The sequence below is a fragment of the Orbicella faveolata genome, unplaced genomic scaffold, assembly GCF_042242905.1.
Source record: "Orbicella faveolata isolate gen_17 unplaced genomic scaffold, um_ofav_v1 contig_12, whole genome shotgun sequence".
NCBI classification, from domain to species: Eukaryota; Metazoa; Cnidaria; class Anthozoa; order Scleractinia; family Merulinidae; genus Orbicella; species Orbicella faveolata.
In genome coordinates, this window is record NW_028301539.1 from 19,134,147 (window position 1) to 19,155,437 (window position 21,291).

The 21,291-nt window shown below is 37.8% G+C and overlaps 4 protein-coding genes and 3 pseudogenes across 4 annotated transcripts; 3 read left to right on the forward strand and 4 right to left on the reverse strand.

Moving 5' to 3' along the window:
* Positions 1-226: 226 nt before the first annotated feature.
* LOC149116989 (G protein-coupled receptor 6-like) lies at positions 227-1,186 on the reverse strand. The gene has a single exon (XM_089280622.1). The coding sequence runs from the start codon at positions 1,148-1,150 to the stop codon at positions 227-229; it is 924 nt and encodes a 307-aa protein (XP_089136748.1). The 5' UTR covers positions 1,151-1,186.
* A 1,313-nt stretch (positions 1,187-2,499) lies between these two features.
* On the reverse strand, positions 2,500-3,841 carry LOC149116990 (uncharacterized; annotated as a pseudogene).
* A 712-nt stretch (positions 3,842-4,553) lies between these two features.
* Positions 4,554-5,962, reverse strand: LOC149116991 (melanocyte-stimulating hormone receptor-like). The gene has a single exon (XM_089279143.1). The coding sequence runs from the start codon at positions 5,763-5,765 to the stop codon at positions 4,830-4,832; it is 936 nt and encodes a 311-aa protein (XP_089135269.1). The 5' UTR covers positions 5,766-5,962; the 3' UTR covers positions 4,554-4,829.
* A 329-nt stretch (positions 5,963-6,291) lies between these two features.
* LOC149116992 (uncharacterized) lies at positions 6,292-8,222 on the forward strand (annotated as a pseudogene).
* A 1,058-nt stretch (positions 8,223-9,280) lies between these two features.
* Positions 9,281-10,792, forward strand: LOC149116993 (uncharacterized; annotated as a pseudogene).
* An 888-nt stretch (positions 10,793-11,680) lies between these two features.
* On the forward strand, positions 11,681-12,954 carry LOC149116994 (adenosine receptor A2b-like). The gene has a single exon (XM_089279153.1). It carries the CDS (start codon positions 11,714-11,716, stop codon positions 12,668-12,670), a length of 957 nt encoding a protein of 318 aa, XP_089135279.1. The 5' UTR covers positions 11,681-11,713; the 3' UTR covers positions 12,671-12,954.
* A 3,260-nt stretch (positions 12,955-16,214) lies between these two features.
* On the reverse strand, positions 16,215-17,779 carry LOC110059604 (BTB/POZ domain-containing protein 6-like). Its single transcript, XM_089282691.1, has one exon. The coding sequence runs from the start codon at positions 17,557-17,559 to the stop codon at positions 16,591-16,593; it is 969 nt and encodes a 322-aa protein (XP_089138817.1). The 5' UTR covers positions 17,560-17,779; the 3' UTR covers positions 16,215-16,590.
* Between the last annotated feature and the right edge of the window lie 3,512 nt (positions 17,780-21,291).

Sequence of the window (21,291 nt, forward strand, 5' to 3'; positions counted from 1 at the left end):
CTGTTTATGTTTGCACGTTGTTTTTTCGTTCTTAATCTTCCACGGCCATTTTCTCGAAAACCGACTTTCATATGGTACTTAGTTCTGAAATTAACAAGCTGATCTATACAAGCTTGTGAACGGAAGGGATGAGGATCTGCGTTGTCACCACTGTGACGGAACTATACAGTGCTCTATCTGAGATTGTGTCACTAGTTTCTTACCATTGTTTCAATATGAAGAATTATTATTCTTCCTCTTCGTATTTTTTACAGCACAACTTCCTAAAGATGGCCCTTACACTGTGCCGAATTTCCTTTATCCTCCAATAGTAGAGCAACGGATTGGAAAATAACGAAGAAAACACTATGACAGTACAAGCATCGACTGCGACATTCCATGATTCACTTCCAAGATCCACAACGTTCACTACAACGATACAACACACGAAGGGGACGTAACTCAGTAGATATATTGCAAGAATATACAGTATTGTGAAGACAGACTTTTTGTATTTTTTGATGTCGATGGCATTTTCATAATTTTGCACCTGATTTTGATGGCGACGTATGATTCGATAAATCTTGAAATAAGCGAAGACAGTGATAGAAAAACAAAGTGCTGCCCCCAGTACGAAAACGACGGTAAATGCACTGAAATATTCGTTTGTATGATACCAGCTGTACATGTTACAAGCCAAAAACACAATTAGCGAAATTGCAAACGTGATATAGAGAATGATGACTCGGCGCGCTGTAAGAAGAGATCTTCGACTCATATGCAGCCATCTTTCTACAGCCATTATTGACATGACGATGACTGTTAGTGAGGAAAAATAGTATCCAACGACCTGTGCTACAACACCAGCAATGCAAAACATTTTAGTATTTCCTGATAAGTCCCCCAGTCTGTTCACAACATGCAATGGTTGACTCAGAAACCCAGTGCAGAAGTCCGTGAACGCCAAATTAGCAAGAAGAACATAGAATGGAGTCCTGAGAAATGGGTTCTTCCAAATTGCTGCTAAAATGAAAGCATTTCCAGCAACTGCCATCGGTGCCAGAAGCAAGATAACAACACAGCATGTGAGTGTTACCTGATAGTAAACTGAGTTACTTTTACTATTAGAAACAATTAGAAAGGAGCACCAGCGACTTGAATTGAAGGCCATCGCTCACTCCAATATTTTGAAGAGCTTCACGGCAAAGGATGTGGCTTTTCCATGCATGCGCTATCGTGATCTTTGTTGATTTCCTAAATCCTACCTTTTGGTGCTCAATCCTTAAAAACCTCTTATAGTGTTACACTTGATTGCGAAATGTAAAAATCTGTGTTTTTTTCATTTTGCTTGGTCCTTATGCCAACTAAGCTGTTTACATTGTTCGAAATCATACAAACTCCCCAAATATCACTAAACTCCCTTCGGGATTCGATATTGTATATTACATCAGCCGTGAGACATAACATTATTTGACTTTTTGGGACTGATTTGTCGTCAAACTAGATCACTAAAGAAGATTTAATTAATTTTTTTTCTAAGCTGGTTTGATGCATAGGACATTATAATTTTTTTATCTCCTCCAGTCAATTCTGGTCTTCTTTCCAATACAAATGAAAACAATGAGAATTTCTTGGTTTTAAACATTGACATCCAGAATACTGTGTATGGTTCTTGCCTAATATTTTCTGTAAAGTTATATATACATGTAATAGGTCTGAAGAAAATCCAATTGCTGAAACGAACATACATTTTACATTGCACTTATTGCAATTATTTGGCTCATCCTGGTGTTTTTGTGATGTTTAATTGCTGACTGATTCCCTAATTTGTTCTGTTTTTAGGTCATTCCGGTTGTGAGCCAATACTGGTTATATCTAATATCAAGATATTTCAAAAATCTCGAAATTTACCAATTTCATGTGCAGTTAGTGTAAGGCAGGTGTTTCAATTGCACTGTTTAGAGACAGATATCTAACCAGGCCGAAGAAAGATAGCATACAACACTTTAGGAGAGTTCAATTTTGATCATAACATGTAACTAACGGTATAATACTAAAACTGACTTCGCATTCATCGTCAAATTGTATTACAAAGGAGCTTTCAATTAAAAGTCTCTGCACGTGAGCTAAGTATGGATTCCCATTCTGTTCGAGACGATATTCAGTGACATGTTCTAGGTTTTTTTCCTAATATAAATAACTGAAAAGATTATGAGAGCAGGACTGGGTTTTAAACTGTGGATCTACAATTATAAGAATAGTTTATGTTAAAATTATTTCGTAATATTTAAGTGTGAAACACAATAGATTGTGAAAAACCCACTTCGGTGAAAACAAACACTTAGTCTGGAATCACCCCTGCCTTTAATTAAATGCGGCGTGTTAGGTAAATGGAACGTTCTACAGCTCTCTTGTTTCGTTTATAATTGAAGTTCATCAATGTGTTTAGTTCATAATGTGTGATCAGTACAGGAAAACTAAATAAATATAAAATTAATTAAACCCTTGAAATAAATGCTGATGTTCCCTCGCTCCTCAAAACCTCTGCCACGTAAGCTTTCAGGTCACCGTAGATGATTCAGTTCCAAAATCGTCCATGATACTTGACTTTAACCATCACAACATTATTATTTCACGCTGTACAACAAGCAGTTTCAGGGAGATCACAAGGGAATTAAATTTTGCGGAAATATATATGAAAATGTTTCTGCAACACTTCGGAGCAATAAGAAAACAATTTTTTGCAGCATATATTTGCATTATTATACTAGAAGGAATTTTTGCTCGTGTTTCTATAACTCGATAGAAGCAAGCATGTTTTCTATTTATTGGTTAGTTGATTTATTCTCGTGACTGTGTGATTCATCATTCCTCAGCTATTGTTTCTTTTCATAACATTGTTTACAATATTTGGAATTATTATCATTCCTCGTCGTATTTTTTAAGCTTCATAACTTCCTAACGTAGCCCTTACACTATGCGTAATTTCCCAAGTTCCGCATCCCTCACTACAGCAACACAACACACAAAGGGAACGTAACTCAGTAGAGAAGTTGCACGAATATACATAATTATGAATACAGAATTTTTGTACCTTTGGATGTCAATGGCGTTTTCGTTTGTTTGCACTTGATTCTGATCTTTGTAATAAGCGAAGGCAGTTACACTAAAATAGAATGCTGCCCCAAGAACTAAAATAACAGTAAATGGACTTGAAATCTCGCCAATATAATACAAGGTGTGCATGTAACAAACGACAAACACAAAGAGCAAAACTGCAGGCGTGATATAAAGAATAACGACTCGACGCACTGTAAGAAGAGATCTTCGGCTCATATGCGGCCATCTTTCTACAGCTGTTATTGCCATGACGACGACTGTTAGGGAAGAAAAATAGTATCCAGAGATTTGTATGATAACACCACCAATGCAAAACATCTTAATGCTCCTTAAGAAGTCCCCGAGTCTGTACACAACATAAAATGGTTGAGGAAGGAATCCAGTGCAAAAGTCATTGAAGGCCAAGCCAGCAAGAAGAACGTGGAGACGGGATGGAGTGCTGAGAGACGGGTTCTTCCAAATAGCCGCTAAAATGAACGCATTCCCTGCAACTGTCATCGGTGCCAGAAGTGAGGTGACAACACAGGTTGTAATCTGAGCTACCTGATAGTAAACCGATATGCTTATGTTGCTGTTTGAAGTAAGTAGAATGGAACACCAGTTGTCCGGCAACGAGAGGAATTGGAAGCCATTGCTCACTCTGAAATTTTATTTGTTATCTTGATCTTTATTGAATCCCTTAATCCCGCCCTTTCTTGCCAAACCTCAAAAACCGCTTATGATGTAAAACTCATTTGTGAAATATGAGTCTGTATACTTTTTACTCAACATTGGTCCTTACGCCAACTAAACTGCGCACATTGTCCAAAGTCATACAGACCTCAAAAATATCCCAAAACTCCCCGAGGAGTTCAATTTTATTCATTAGATCGGCCTTGTGGCATAATATGAATGGGCTTTTTGTGGCATTTATCATCAAATTGGATTTAATTACATATTTTACAAAACATGCTTAATGCAATTACCAGAGCCGTTGCTTGTTTTAAAAATGTATATCTATAGGATTCTTTAAAAGGTTCTTGTGAAATATTTCTTTTACAAGTAATATACAATAGGTCTTCAGAAATCCAACCGCTGAAACAATACTTGTACTAATTGCATTTTATTCAAGGAAATTCCGTGTCCTGCCCATTGCGTGAGCACAATATTTTATCTTTTAACATCACATGATATTTAGATATTTCAAAAAGTATAACGCTTTTAATATTTTAAAAATTCTGCAATTCCTCTACTTTTTGTAGTTAGTATAGGGCAGGTGTGCCAATTGCACTGTTTTAATAGATATAGATATTTATTAACCAGACCGAAGAAAAAGATCACCATAAACATTACAAAACAATTTGGGAGCGTTCAATTTTAATCCTTACATGTAACTAATAGCATAATGCTTGCATTGGTTTTGCGATTACTGTCAAATTGCATTATATGGTATGCTCTTTCTGCTCAACGATATGTTCTGTTTTTTGTATTTTTAGGGATAAAGATAAGCGGAAAGATAACGAGAGCATGATTGTGTTTTCCAACTGTGGATCTACAATTTTGAGAAATTATGGTTCTTGTTAAAATTAGATCAGCACTATTTAAGAAAAGCATAATAGGTTCTGAGAAACCCACTTTGATGAAAACGGTCCCTTTATTTTATTTACTTTCTTCTTAACTGTGTGACTCGTAGTCACCATTCGTCATCCACATTTTGTTCCGTTAATGTGTCACTGTACTGGGAATTATTATCATTCCTGCGCGCACTTTTTACAGCATAAGTTCCTTACAATAGCCCTTACACTGTTCCTAATTTCCTTTATCCTCCAAAAGTAGAGCAAGGGATTTAATACCGAGGAAGAAAGTACTATAGTAGCGCAAGCATTGAATATACCATTCCATGATACTCTTCCCAGATCCATAACGCTTACTACTAGAACGCAAACCAGGTAGGGAGCATAACTCAGTAAAAATATAGCTAGAATATATAAAATTGTGAATACAGACTTTTTGTATTTTTTAATGTCAATGGAGTTTTGATTTGTTTGAACTTGACTTTGATGCTGACGTATAATCTGAAAAACTTTGAAATAAGCAAACAAAGTTAAACTAAAGTTAAATACTGCCCCCAAAAGGAGAAGGAGAATAAACGGACTGAAGAACTCATTCGTATAAGACCAATTGTAAATATGACCAGCGAAAAAAACCAGTAACGCAAATAAACAAGTGATGTAAAGAGTAACGACTCGACGCACTGTAAGAAGAGATCTTCTGCTCATATGCAGCCATCTTTCTACAGCTATTATTGTCATCATGGTGCCTGTTAGAGAGGAAAAATAGTATCCGGCGCTTTCCGAGACAACACCACCAATGCAGAACATTTCAATGTTTCCTGATAAGTCTCCCAGTTTGTACACAACATAAAATGGTTGAGTTAGTAGCCCAGTGCAAAAGTCAGTAAAGGACAAACCAGCAAGAAGAACATAAGATGGAGTCCTGAGCGACGGGTTCTTCCAAATTGCCGCCAAAATGAGAGTATTTGCTACAATTGCCATCGGTGCCAGAAGGGAGGTGACAACACAGGTTGTAAGAGTTACCGTATAGTAAATTGAGGTTCTTTCACTGCCGTTTGGAAAAGCTAGAAAGGAACACCAGCTGTCCTTTAAACGTGATGAATTGGAGGACATTGCTTACTGCTAAATCGCGAACTTAACTACAAGGAACAGCCACTGGATAGGACGTTTCTAGTTCCTTTTCAGCGATTTCATGATCCTTGCTGAGTTCAACATTCCCACTTTACATGTCTATTTTGTAAACGCTATCAGGTGATACTGATTCGATTCTAGGCTGGTGTATTTTTAATTCGGCGTGGATTAGTTTACCAACTGAACTGTTTTAATCAGGCTGAACTGAACATCACAGACCACCATCTTAAGTGACACAACTTCTTGGGAGAGTTTGTTTTAATTTAATCAGCTCAGCATCATCGATTTGTTTCGGTAAGCTCGTTTAATTATTGAGCATCTTTTGTTTTCCTGAGAGAGCTAAATTGTCAGGAAAAAATTGTAATTTTAATTTCTTGCAAAGCTGTTATTGACAATGCTCGTTTTCTTTGGGTAGAAATCAATGATAACGGAAGAAACAGCTGTCAGGCTTTAAACTAAAAGACAAAGGCTACTCTTTTCAGTCATTAAACGTTTGTTTGCTTACTGTCAAAAGAATTCATTCTTATGAAAACATCCATTTATAAAAGAACACACTATCAAATTACTCATTTTGGACTCTCGGAGCTAAATATTTAAAATTGGTTTGGAAGCCCAAGGAGCAAACTTGAATACACATCAAAACATTTGGAATGTAAGAGTAGACAACAAGAAACGAATGATACCGACCATCGTGGTTTTGTCATCCTACCCTACGCCAAAGGTTTTTCCGAAAGAGTCGCAAACGTTCTTCGAGGTTTCAATATCAAGGTCGCCCATAAACCTATTCGTACCATCTCCAACATACTCAAAAAAAACCTAAAGACAAGATCGAGAAAGAGGCTTCCAGAGGCATTGTTTACAAGATCAAACGTAAAGATTGTGACTGTGTTTATGTTGGTCAGTCATCACGCGCGTTAAAAACACGTATGAAAGAACACGCAAGGGCTATAGCAACATTGGACAAAAACTCTTTATTGGCCAAACACCATATGCTCAACGGTCACCAAATAGATTTGGAGAACGTTGAAATTGTCGACAGATCATCAGTATGGAAACAAAGACTAATTCTTGAAGCTTGGCATTCCGTGCGAAATAGGAACGCTATAAACGAACACATAGCGCTACCGAACGTGTACAATGGCATTAAGAATTTTTACACTCATTAAGAATACTCTAGAGACTATTGCTCATTTAGTTTTATCACACATCTATTACATATTCTAGCAGGACGCCGTTTAACATTTGCATTTTCCATCTTTTGCTGAAGAAGGCAACAGTAGTGGCCGAAACGTCCGATAACCATATTTTTAGCCAGTGACAACCATTTAATTCCAAATTTTTAACATGCCTGACTACACACCGAACATTTTTAACATCAAAACATCTTTATATCTTTTGGGAATCCCGTCTAGTTTAATTAAAGCTGCATATCTTTCGAGCTACGATAGAAGCGTTTTTTCTAGAACGTAGTTCACATTTCCTTCGTGAAGCTATTTGGAAATGTCTGTTAATTCTTCTCCGTTGGTAGAGGTCTGGTGCTTTAACCTGAAGTTTTTCAAAGTTAGTAGAAACACTTCACCTTACTATCAGGTAACTCTTACAACCTGTGCTGTCATCTCACTTCTGACACCGATGGCAGTTGTAGCAAATGCCTTCATTTTGGAAGGAATTAAGAAAAAAAAGTCTCTCAGGACTCCGTCGGATGTTCTTTTTGCTGGATTGTCCTTCACAGACTTCTGCACTGGGTTACTGAGTCAACCATTTTATGTTGTGTTCAAATTGGCAGACATAACAGGAAACATAAAGATGTTCTGTTTGACTGGAGCAGTCACAGAAATTGCTGCATTTTATCTTGCTTCCTTAAAATTTGTCGTCATTGTTACAATAGCCGTAGAAAGATGGCTGCATATGAGTCGAAGATCTCTTCATGTTACGGTGCGTCGACTCGTTATTTTTCATATCACCTTAGCAGCCTTTCTTTTTATCACTATGGCTGTTCGCATATATGAGCGGGAAATGAGCCCTGCAATATTTACTCTCACGAGAGTTGTCCAGTTATGGGGACTAACGGTTGGTGTGATTGCCACGGCTTTTTTTTATTTTAAAGTTTTTCGAATCTTACGTAGGCTCAGTGTCTTCTGCAAACAAACGAAAATGCCATAGATATCGCAAAATACAAAAAGTCTATCTTTACAATCTTGTATATTTTTGCAATTTTTATTCTAAGTTACATTCCTTATCTGTGTTGCATGTTAGTCTTCCTCGCCATGCAGCATGACGGCCTTCAATGCTTGCGCGGCCATTGCGTTTTCTTCATCGTTTTTCAATCCCTTGCTTTACTACTGGAGGATAAAGGAAATCAGAGATAGTGTAAGAAGTATCGTGAGGAACTTACGCTGTAAAAAAAGCGAAGACTGAGGAATCGTGACATTTTCAATAATGTAAAACTTGCGAGATGTATAAAAATAATGGTTGTGTAAACTCCATCATGTAATTTCTCGAGAAAATCAGTATCAGAAAAAGGAAGGACAGTTCTGAAAAATTATCCGTTGATTAGAAGGGAAAGTGCATTTTTGGTAAATATCGTAACTTTGGCCCACCTAAGTTCTTTTAGGGCGTAACGTATTTCCAGTCCCATGTTATACGTCGCATTTAAAACGCCACGAATCTAATTCAAGCCGTAGCAATCGCGACCCTATAGGGAAATCTTTGTTTAAATATTTCCCACACTAGCATTAGCCACGAAAATATCAACTCTGAGTACTAAAAGAGTATGGCATGTAATTTGTTCTTGAGTATTATCGATACTTTTTTTGTGAAGTGGGTATGCGCTCAGCAGCGCTTTTCAAGCCATTCAGAAATTTTGCAACTTTCACCGAAGGAGCTAAAAATCAACCCAATTCGGTACTAAACTTTACAAGCTCGTTATACTTTTTGAGTCAATTTGTATGTAGTATGATTCCTTCTGATTTTTGGCAGGCAAGTATCATCTCGTAGTAAACATCATCATCATCATCTATTTAGTAATCGAGAGCGATCTAAGTAACTGTTTTGGTAGAATTCTAACTTTAAATATTTATTTCGAATTAATTACTGCCACTCAAAGTATTTTAATTGTCATTTGGAACTTGCTTTTCTTTGAGTTTCCTTTTGTTTACTCAACAAGAGGGGGGCGTAAGGGTTTGCGGTGATGCGGTTTTGCGTTATTTTTGGTGCGGTTTTGCGGAAATCTTTATTGTAACCTGCGGTATTGCGGTTTAATAACACTAAGCGGTTTGCGGTTTTCATAAATTTTCGATCGCGGTAATCGGTAAAAAGAGTCTGCAGCCGTCTGCGCTTCCAGTTATGACAGTTATTACTCGGATCCTGACGCTTCCGATGACTTTTGATTTCTTGTTTATGTTTTGCAACGGACCATTGCTGTGCAAGCAAGCTTTGCTGTTTGTAAATTTCCGCTTTTTCCAGTTAATATTTGTTATGATTAACCATTTTACCCAATGATACGTCGACTCGGTGACTTTCCGGGCTGGGAATCTTTCGCTCGGATTTCCTACAGTATTTGCCGTGGCCTCGTGCGGGAAGAGCAAGAAGAAGTGGTTTTGAGGGTGGTCGGGAAGAGACGATGTTATTTCAAGGAGAGATTGGAAGCTCGCCGAAGTTTCTTCTGGGAGCAAGAACTCGCTTCTGGAGAGTTATACGCTTCAATAATCGTTTGCTTCACTGAACACTTCACGGGGCTGACTACCGTGACATTGTCTTCGGGTCATTCAAAATTCTTCTTGGAAACGAATTTTCACCAAACAAAAAACTTGCGGAAAGCTTGCGTTGTGTAACATTCGAGTGGTTTCCAGTGCTGAAGTCGTAAACATCGATCTTTTTCAATTGGGTAACTCAGCAGTATTCGTGCGTGCGCGAGCGCCCTTATATTAGTTCCACAACAGCATAACGAAGTCAGTCCCACGGACGTTCTTCTCAGTGGCTAGACTCCTCGTGCTGTAAATTTAAGACTTTTCAATGCCCTTTCATCTTACTATCAGGTAACTCTTACAGCCTGTGTTGTCGCCTCGCTACTGGCACCTATGACAATGATAACAAATGCGTTCATTTTAGCTGGTTTGGCCTTCACTGCTTTTTGCACTGGATTACTAAGTCAGCCATTTTATGCTGTGTACAATTTGGCAGACACAACAGGGAACATAAAGATGGTCTGCATTACTGGAACAGTAGCAGAAAATGTGTTGGACTTTATTTCCTCCCTCCTTAACTTTCGTTGTAATGACAATAATGGCTGTAGAAAGATGGCTGCATATGAGTCGAAGATCTTTTCTAACAGTGCGTCGGTTCGTTACTATTTATGTTACTTGTATAGTTTTTGCAGCTTTCGGCGTAGCTGCTCGCATGTATGGAGAGGAAAATAACCGTGAGGAGATTTATAAGGTAATGAAAGTTGTCTTCTTGTTGGGGGCAGGGGTTTGTGCGGTTGTTACGGCTTTTCCTTATTTTAAAGTTTTCCGAATCATTCGTCGTCATCAGTGTCTAGTGCAAACAAACGAAAATGCCGTGGACATCGCAAAAGACAAAAAGTCTATCTTCGCAATCTTGTATATTTTTGCAATTTTTGTACTAAGTTACACTCCTTATCAGTGCTGCATGTTAGTCTTCCTCGCCATGCAGGATAACCGAAGAGTAATATAGGCCATGACGGTCTACAATGCGCGGTCATTGTGTTGTCTTCGTCGTTTTTCAATCCCTTGGTTTATTACTGTGGGATAAAGGAAATCAGAGATAGTGTGAGAAGTATCGTGAGGAACTTAAGTTGTAAAGAAAAGCGGAGACCAAGGAATCATGATATTTTCAATAATGTAAAACTTGTAAGATGTGTAAAAACAATCGATTTCTCCTTAATTTAAATCAATAAACGAAAAGGAAAGGAAAGTTTTTGGAATTTAGCAGCTATAAATCATAAAGGAGAGTGCATTCATCCACAACAAAACCTCGTAACTATGAGAAATCTGGGCAACCTTAAGTTATTTTAGAGCGTAATTTATCGCCAGTCCCACCTTACGAATCTAATTATAAAAGCTGTAGAAATCGTACTCGTACAGGAAAATCTTTGTTTACAATATGTTTCTCATTTAGTTAGCGTTACCTACAGAAATATCACCTCTGAATATTAAAAGAACTTGGCATGTAAAAGCACTCTCGCTCTGAATGCTAAAGCCGGGTAAATTAAGATCTTTATCTCGACGTAATAGGCGAGAACTTTAAAGCTGAAAAACGATTTCACCCATCCAGGTTTATTAAGAAACAGCTGTATGTAACCTACTTTTATAACCTTCAATTACACTTGGGATAGCTAGTTTTATTAAGCTTGAATCTTTGGCCCAGAATTTTAAAAATCCTTTAATTTGCAATTGAATTTTACCTTTAGTGTCCAAAATTTAATGAGAATTAAAAGCGAAATTTCTGATAAAACTTTTTTCAATAAGTTACAATAATTCCACGTCATTCATTCTTTCTTTGGCCTGCGAGCGGACGTCTTCTTGTTCGTTTGTGTTGAATATCTTATATCATTTCAAGACCATGCACGGCACCCATGTAAAGAACTTTTTTCTGTAGGAATATTGTAATCTTGGTGTCAGAAAATACCTTTCCATCTTCCAAAGTTACGGCGTCCTCCCTTGACAGGGCAGAGTGGGGACATGGCTAACCTGTTTTGGGACATGACAAACCTGTTTTGGGACATGACTAACCTGTTTTGGTACGAATATGTCCAACCTGATTTCCTCGGTCTAATCGTTTTGCCCACGACAAAATTAATTAGAACATTTGTTAATTCGTAATGAGATCACGAATCAACTGGCAGGAGGCCAAATCCCAGTATGCACCAGTCCTTTGCCGTGAAACCGTTCCAGATTTTCGAGTAAGCAATGTCCTTCAATTCTTCTCGCTTGCCGGACAGTTGGTGTTCCTTTCTACTTATTTCAAACAGCAGTAGAAGTACCTCAGTGTACTATCAGGTAACTCTTACAGCCTGTGTTTTCACCTCACTTATGGTACCCATGACAGTGGCAGGAAATGCTTTGATTTTGGCAGCAATTTGGAAGAACCCGTCTCTCAGGACGCCTTCCTATGTTCTCCTTGCTGGTTTGTCCTTCACTGACTTTTGCAGTGGGTTGTTAAGTCAACCATTTTATGTTGTGTACAAATTGGCTGAATTAGCAGGCTGGAGAAAACTGATCTGCATTGCTGGTGTTATCACACAAAGCGTGGGATACTATTTTTCTTCTTTAACAGTCATCGTCATGACAATAACAGCTGTAGAAAGATGGCTGCATATGAGTCGAAGATCTCTCCTTACAGTGCGTCGAGTCGTTATGCTTTATACCGCGTCTGCACTTCTTCTAATTGTGCTTGATGCTGTACACATGTACGGTTGGCATTATACGAACAGAAACTTCAAAACAGTGATAGTTATCTTCGTGTTGTGCACAACACTTTGCTTTGTTCTTACAGCGTTCGCGTATTACAAAGTTTATTACATCATACGTCACCATCAAAATCAAATACAAAATAATGAAAACGCCATTGACATCGAAAAATACAAAAAGTCTGTATTCACAATTTTGTATATTCTTGCGTTATTTTTACTGAGTTACGTTCCCTACGTGTGTTGCCTTTTAGTAATCAACATTTTGGACATTTTTGGGACTAAATTATCGTCAGCGGCCTTCAATGTTTGCGGTGCTATAGTGTTTTTTTCCTCGTTTGTGAATCCCTTGCTCTACTATTGGCGGATAAAGGATATTAGACATAGTGTAGCAAGCATTGCAAGCAACGTACGTTGTAAAAAAGACGAGACGAATCGTAATCATTTGAAATTGTAATACTTGTCATACACTTTCAGAACAGCCGTTGAAGACCAATAAGTGTCTTATTTCTTCTCAAAAAAATCAATACAGCATGAGTCACACGACGGCATGCAGTCAAGAGAATTTAAATAGTTAGAAATTGCATGTAGAAAACCAAATTTTACATTTTAAAAAAAGCAATGTGAGATGCGGATGTCAGGGTTTGGACTGGCATGATGGGTAGAACAGTTATCCTTGTTTAAATTTTATTTTAAACCTGTTTGTAATTATATTCCAGTGTAAGACGATTAAAGATCTTCGGTTTTGTGGTGAAATTAGCTCGCTCGTTTGATTTTTGTTATCTGATTTTACTTTGCCAATCACACACTACATTTGAAATATCCTAATAGATTGATATCTTTATTTCACAGAGTTTTCTAATTTCCGTCATGAACAAAGCTCAAAAGAAGGTTAATATTCTGCACTCAGATTAATTTCAGACTCACACACTGAGAGACCTTTATATGAAATTTTCATAACATAGAGCTTTTAATTAAACTAGCGGCAGATTTATGAAAAGTTCAATGTATTTCCGTACCTATTTGTTCAAAGGTAAGGAAACAAAAAATATCAAACAATTAAGAAGCATTACAGTTTCAAACCTGACAGCTGGTTTTTTTTTTTTTTTTTTTTTTTTTTTTTTATTGCTATTGTTTCTCCTTGAAATATAAAGGAGAGGAGCGAACTGCAAGACTTTTCAGAATTTACTTTCTCCCCGAAATTTGAACCCCTCATAGAGACTCAGAAAGTCGAATTAATTTACAAGACTTTTGAAAAAGCACTAAATATCGAAATTACCCGAAAATTATAATGGGAGTGACATTAGGAAAAAGATTCGTTTTTGAAATCACGAAAAAGAAAACCGATAAAACTTTCAAGGCTTCAAAACATAACTTCAAGACCCATTTTGGTATTATTTGAAGCACTGTCATCAAAATAGTGTTTAACTCTGTATGTTTATTTTTTTATTATGATTCAAAACGTATAATTTGAAATGTTTTTGCGATTTACTCGAGATGAAACATACAGAAATTTCTTATTCTTGTATCACGTTGCTTCGAAGCTTAGCAAAATAGTTGGCATAATTGCTACATTAACACATCATGTCCCATTAAATACCCTTATTTGTCTAATGTTCTTTTCTAGCTATAGATCTCATGCTATCCCTTTTTGTCTCTTCGAATATCTTACCTGTCAATATGCTTTATTTTGAAACGGTTTCTACCATAATGCAAGAAGTATCCACCAAATCTGCACCGAGTGATATTTGCAATTGTGAACTAGTTTACTCTTTCATCTAACGTTCATCTATATAATACATGATTCTCTGCTGCAGAGAATTTATTATATGTTAACGCAGCGAGATTGAACATAAATTCAGTCTTTTTATAGTTTTGATACAAGATTATGTAATTGTTTACATTCTGATTGGGGTAAACGTACGAAAAGGCTGTTTAAAAGACAAATTCATAAATTGCTCCTTACAGTGCCTAAGATTGAGGATGATTATGTTGACGTCCATTCCCTTGTCTTGTTATTGAATACCCATAATTATTTAGCTCTTATTAAGCGAGCAGGAGGTCTGTATGGGAGAATCTTGACCGAGGTCGTGAGCACAGACCGAGGTCAAGATTCTCCCATACAGACCGACTAAGCTCGGTTAATAAGATGTTTATTATATGGCGCAGACAAGAGCAATTTAATCCGTTTAATGTAACTGGTTTGTACTAACTGACATTTTGCATTTTAGTAACTCAGTTTCACTGCAAAACATTACCGGTCTAGATGGGAAAATCTAAACCGCTTTCAATATCGATTTCAGCCAATCAAATTCGTGAATTTGGTAGTTCCCAGTCCCTGTGATACAGAGCCATAAAATAATTCCTCTTATGACTGCATTTATTATGACTTTCCGTTTTCACAATTCCTATCATCATTAGTCCTACTTATCACTAGTCCGACTCTTTGTACTTAACTGTTTATGTGTTTGTTAATTTAATTTTCTTTCTTTCTTTTTATTGTGACTTAAAGTATTGTTTATATATTAATTTATTGTAACGCCTGCCTCGATTAGCGTACGCTATATGCGGATAATGTAAATTGTAATTTGCAATTTGTGATGAAAATCAATAATAAACTGTACAATAACAGCCATACTACGTGCGCTCTGATTGGTCAAGAACCTATCGTTTATTGTAGTGCTATTCCTGCACCAGTCCTATTGAAGAAAGCAAATGGTTTCCGATACGCAGCACTACGTGAGAGCCGAGACTGATGATAACTACAGAACTCAGAACACTAGTGAAAAAATAAGCTTTATATATATTTTCGGCTTTCACTGGCTGAGATATCAATAACACGAATATCTCTTAATTCAACATATCCATAGAAATTTGTAAGAAAAACTGACAGGACCAGAATATGGTCGCGATATAAATGTTTGATCTTTTTTAATTTCCACGACCAAAATTTTACGCCGATTTCGTTTACGCAAACGCGTTCTCAGGTGACCACCCGGAATATCTGGGTGGTAAAAAAATCTGTTGGGCAGGAGGGGTGGTAGAGTGCTTTGATTGTTTCTGTGATAAACTTTGTGTCGATCTGTGGGTTTCAAATCCTCGAGCGGTAGCTAAAAACTACCGGTTAATCGGGCTTCGAATTCGAATTTTGCCGATTAAGAATGCTACATTTTTTCTGCCGATTCCAAAATATAGAAGACTTTCGTTCACACAGAAATTCGGCCGTATGGAGAACAAACTTTTCGACGGTTAGCACATGCACATGTACGTGAAGAATCGAAGTGAAACCAGTGAATCAGTCTCTTGAATCTTTGAATTTGGAGGTAATATGGTTTCTTCTTTGTGCGGTATTTTGGATGTTAAAAGGTATTTATGTCACACGGCCGATTAGCCGAGTATTCTGACTTGCATTTGATTTACAGCATATGTAAGTTTGTATTTAAGATGTTGAAACACGGTTCCCTGGCATAGTCCAGAATTACATTTTGCAAAATGGTGAATAAAACATCGTTTGACCTGTGTGAAGCTTAGAACAGGACTGGAGAATTTCAAAGGTGTATTTGCCCGTGTGAGGTTTAATAAAGCGATGACCAGCGATCGCCTTTCTTATTGAAAAGAAATCATTCGTTGACTCTATCCCGGTGGAAAAGTTTGTGTCACAGGTGGTCACGTGACCAGACGCAGCCAGGGTCTTTCTCCCAACGACAAGGAAGGAAGAGAAGAGATGGCCTAGGAATGAGATTGCCGTTTACGCTTAAGTTTAGAAGAAAGTTTTAAGCATTTGCAGACGGAGTAGAGAAAAGGTGACGTTCCGTTACTAGATTACGCTTCCGGGGAGGAACCATTCTCGATCTATGAAATAATAATTTGTTTTCTGAAAGAGAATCACAAATATATGAGCAATTATAGTGTAAAGAAGTTGCAAAGAATCTCAATTATAATTTAGTGCCCAGGCCTTTCGGTTCAATAAAAGCTTTGCCTTACCTAAGAGCTATGACAAGTTTTTGATCACCGCAAGTAAAAGGATCACTTTATTTGCAAGTTATCATTTGTTTATATTTACTCGAAATTCATGTGCCTTAAAATTCGCGAATTAACTGGAATATAGATATATCTAAATTGGCAAAGTTACAAACCATGTACTCCGGGTCTACACATTACACTTGAATTTCATATAGCAAAGCACGTAATTGCAACTTACATCTAGTTCAAAGTGAACTCGAATTCAGAAAATTGTCCTTTTTCATTAGTTGTTCGCGCTGTTCCTGCACCAGTCCTATTGAAGAAAGCAAATGTTACTCCAGAATGCTCCAAGGTAAACGGGCAAACAATCCCATACCAGGAGGGTGGACCACTGACGCGAGCTTGAAAACAGTATTAGGCCTTTGCTTCCAAAATAATTGGAGACTCAAACACGATATCAAAGCCGTAATAAGCACCTCCTTCACTCTGGATAAGTTCAGACAAAAAAGTGCCTGTTTTAGTTGCCAGAGCACCACCACTGAAATCGGTCACCTTTAATGTCACTGAATATTCATCATTTTCGCTTCCAAATAGACGTACTGAATGCAGCTTTATGTTTTTGTTCACAAAAACAACTAGTGAATCAGAACACTGAGGAGCATACCCCCAACCAGTCCAACCGCCAACAGGTATTCCTGATTCGAACCTGGTCAGTCGCTGACGAGAACGCGCTCTTGTGGATTTAGTGAACCCCACTGGAAACTTCAGTACAGAAATAAAACACTTCATCATGTCGAATGATTCTTTCTTTGTTAGTATATCACAGTCGGGGACAACATCGACGAATTCCTTTTCTCCTATCACAGGGAAACGACTTGCCTTTACGATCCGTTCTCCAAGGATCCTTCTTTTCACAGAACCTTCTGCAACTAAGCCTTGCTTTTCACATTCTTTTGTAGCCCAGCTATCAACAGCTTTGAATAATTCCACCTCCTTAACGTTCAACGATTCTCTTTCGACCAATGCCTCAAGCACTGATTTCTCGATCGTCACGAAGCCATCCGATTTCACGGCTTCGTCCGCTTGTTTATCGATCACTTTCCAGCAATGATCCTCCAGATCTTTCTCTTCGTACTTCTGTGCGTCTGGTAAGACAAGAAACACGTTTGACGCATCTACGTTTTCTCGAAAGAACTCTGAGCACTTGTCAGCGAGGGAAGGAAGCATGTATTTCTTGGCCAAATACAGCAATTGCATGACATTGTCTGCGTTTAAGTTCACTTCATCGCTGTACATGAAACGGAACAACTCAAACAGGATTTTGTGATCGCAATCAGAGATATCGATTGAATCTTCCTTCTCGGCCAATTCACCGTAAAACATTGCATAAAATACTGGGCTACTGATCGCCAACAAGAACTTGTGAGTTGGAATCTTCTTTATGCTTTTACTTCCGCCTTCAGCGTCGCGAACGACAAATTTTAAACTTCCTTGACAAAACCTAATTTTGGTGGACGTCAATCATCTCCGTCTCCTTGCCGACTGTATGCAAAATTTACTTGAAAAAAAAAAAAAAAAACGGGGTGAAACCTTGCGGCGGTCCACTCGGAAAAATTATCATTTTACTTTCAGTATGAACGGCTAGCTCACTAAACGCATTAGCATTAAATATTCCTTGAAATTTATAACTGAAGACGGGCGGGTCGGGTTTCTCAACGGCCATTAGCATGCATGAATGACCCCGAGAGCAAGTAAATCTACACGCAAACAAATTATTTCTGCAGGTGTTTGTCTTGGGGCTACGGACTGACCAAGACCTAAACTTCTTATAAACCTTATAATTTTGTAAGGTAATAAAGTTTAGTCCGTAGCCCCATTTTTTGGTCCAAGAAAAATACGTGCAGAAATAATTTGTTCGCTCGCGTTCAGATTCGCTTGATCTCGGGGTCATTCATGCATACGAATGGCCGTTGAAAAACTCTACAAACGTCTTCATTAAAAGATTTCAAGGAATATTTAATGTCGATGTATTTAGTGAGCTAGCCGTACATAAGTAAAGTAAACATGATAATTTTTACGAGTGGACCGCTGCAAGGTCTCAGAATGTTTTTTTTTTTTTTTTTTCAGGTAAATTTTGCATACAGTCGGCAAGGAGACGGAGATGATTGACGTCCACCAAAACTCAGGTTTTGTCAAAGAGTCCGAATCGCAGGCCTAACTGCGTGTCCATATCTCCTTCGCCCCATTTGACCGAGCGAGTACCAGGTCTAATCTAGCCTGCATCGCAGACGCGTGTGAAAAGTACTACTGTTTGTTTATTTGCTTTTCTTTAATTTTTTCTTGGTTTCACTACATTCCGGCTCCCCAGCTACGATAGTCAAGTTTGGTTTTAAGTTTGCTTCCTAATAGATTCCAATGCTCTAAATTTAGCTTAAAATTAGGGGTCATGGGCTCCGAGGATATTCTGACTGAATAAATAAACTAACCTTCTTCCAGTCTAGCTTACGCGAAATAAGCAAGTTGGCAACATATACTCACAGGCAGGAATGTTTGAAAGGATCTCTACTTCTGTAACAAAGAGATTTGAAGATTCATTCTATGTTCGTTCCTAGTGTGAAAATAACACTGAAAACAAAATTGTTCTCAACCAAATAAATTGCAACTAGAAGAACATCTTTGCGACATGAAGCGATCTGTTGAAAGTACTGCTGCCACCCCCGTCGGAATTTATATTTATAAAATAATTGAGGTACTACGCGCGCTCTGATTGGTGAAAAACCTATCGTTTATCATGATTGTGCCGGTAAACACATGGTTTCCGATACGCGGGCAGCACTACGTCAGAACTAGAGAACTGAGAACACTAGCGAGAACTAGAGAACTCAGAGCTTTATCTCATACATATTCGGGTTTCACTGGCTGAAATATCAATAACATATACATAGAAATTTGTAAGGAAATTTGTAACAAAATTTGTAAGGAAAGACAGGACCAGAATTTAGTCGCGATAGAATGCTTGATTTTTTTTTTTTTTTTTTTTTTTTTTTTCCATGGCCAAAAGTCTACGTCGATTCCGTTTTACGCTTGAGTTTAGAAGACGGTTTGACATGTAAGCGCTTTCAGTGCTTTCCACGGTCCGTGGAGGACGCAGTTCTGACTACAGCTGGGCTTGAATTATCAATTTGGATTGTTAAAAAGCAGGTAAAAGATTTATTTCGAGTTAATATTATCAGCTTATAAGTAGTTATAAGTCTAAGCTTAAATTCAAAGCATGGATGCATAACACGATAAATGAATTTAGCCGGCCCAAGCAGTAGTTTTCATTCAGCAAAATACGGGGAAACACAGACTTTATAGGCTTCAACATAAGTAAATAAATTCGGAATAAATTTAAGAAGCAGCGTTTCTAACTAACCTTTATTCCATTGGCAAAACTTTTGAAGATTGTGTGAGCCTGTGCTTTCAGCTTCTGTGATTTTTTTTTTCCTGCATCATATGACGAATTTGTCGAGAATGAGCAACTTGATCACAATGGTGCAAGAATTTTTTTTCTCTATGGCAAACATTTTGCGTAGCTATTTTATAAAAGCAATAGACCACACTTTCTATGGATTTATAGGGGTACTAACCCACTCCCCTTACAACTGCTGTCGCCCATTTACTCAACCTGTCCTGATGCTGTGCAAAACTCTTTCTCGTTTACTGACATCGTTTACATGTAATTGAGGGGACCTTGCGCTTAAGTGTTTTGCAAGACATTAAACTATGGTGCATAGCAAGTTTACTTAAGCAATAGACCACACTTTCCATGGGTCTATAGGGGTAAATTTGTAATAACCCACGCGGGATGTTGGGGGAACACGAGAAAAGCTTGTAAAACACGAGCCGTTAAGCGAGTGATTTACAAGCTTTTCGAGTGTTCCAATTTATCAATTGCGCATTGCAGTCATTTTGAGAAGACAAATTACAAACCACCTTGCTACCATATTTTAGTCAAACAGGTTTTCACCTGGTTAAGTCGTGGTGTGCGTATGGTATGAGCAACTTATTTTTAAACTTGTTTAGTTAAACCACTTTTAACATGTTGGTGTGAACAGGGTAGTGAGCGAGACTAGTAGCGACACTGACACGTTATCAATGAATACTGCTTCCTTTTATTTCTCTTCTTTTCCTATCTGCTTTGGTCACACTGATTGACATTCCCATATCAGATTCAAATTATCGTTTTTCGTAACCAATGTCAATTTTTTCAGGCTTCGTTAGACAGCCATACAGTTGAAAGTCCTAAATGCGAGACAATTCTGTCTTTCGCTCACTCGTTTTTTTTTGTTTTGTTTTTGGCCGTTTCCCTCGTTTCGTTTCGTTTTTTTTTTTTTTTTTGGTGGTTTTTGTTTCCGTCTTTTCGTTTTGGACGTTTTGTTGATCTCGTTTTGTTGTTTTGGGTTTTTGTACAAGCCGCTAAGGAGTTTGAAACTACACTGACGTCTAATGAGGCTTGGTTAAAACGAACAACAAAAGCAACCGAATGAAGATGAAAAGCAGCAAAACTCTCACGGGAAGATCCAAAAACCGACACAGGATCGTTTGTTATAAAAAATCAAAACAGATTTCCAGAATAAAATTAAACTCAGCACTCCAGTAAAGTGTGTTACCTTACATTTGGGTCTTCTCCTTTCATACTTCAGCGAACTCGATTCAGAGCAACACAACCTGTGGTCTTGATGATGGCTGCCACGTGAACAAGTAAACTCGTGCTTCATTTGACTCTCACAAGGCTGATACATTTTCAGCAACGCCTATACTTCGGATCTTCCCATAAACCTTTTGTCGTCTGTCACAATTTTCCAGAATGCAGACAACTTTGAAGGTGATTATGCCGAAAAATATTTCGGAGGAAAAGTCCGTCTCTCCTGCTTTCCTTACATGCTTCATTCAGCTCAAGAAGTGAACAACGCGCGACAAATTTTCCCGCCTATTCATATCATCACTTCATTTAGATCAAACTGAAATGTCCGCAGCACTTCAGCGTTTCATCAAGTTCAAGATGTATTTATCACTTCGTATCCAGCGTGGCCTGAGGAATAAATTCTAGTTATGCCACGTTTTCGAGTAGTA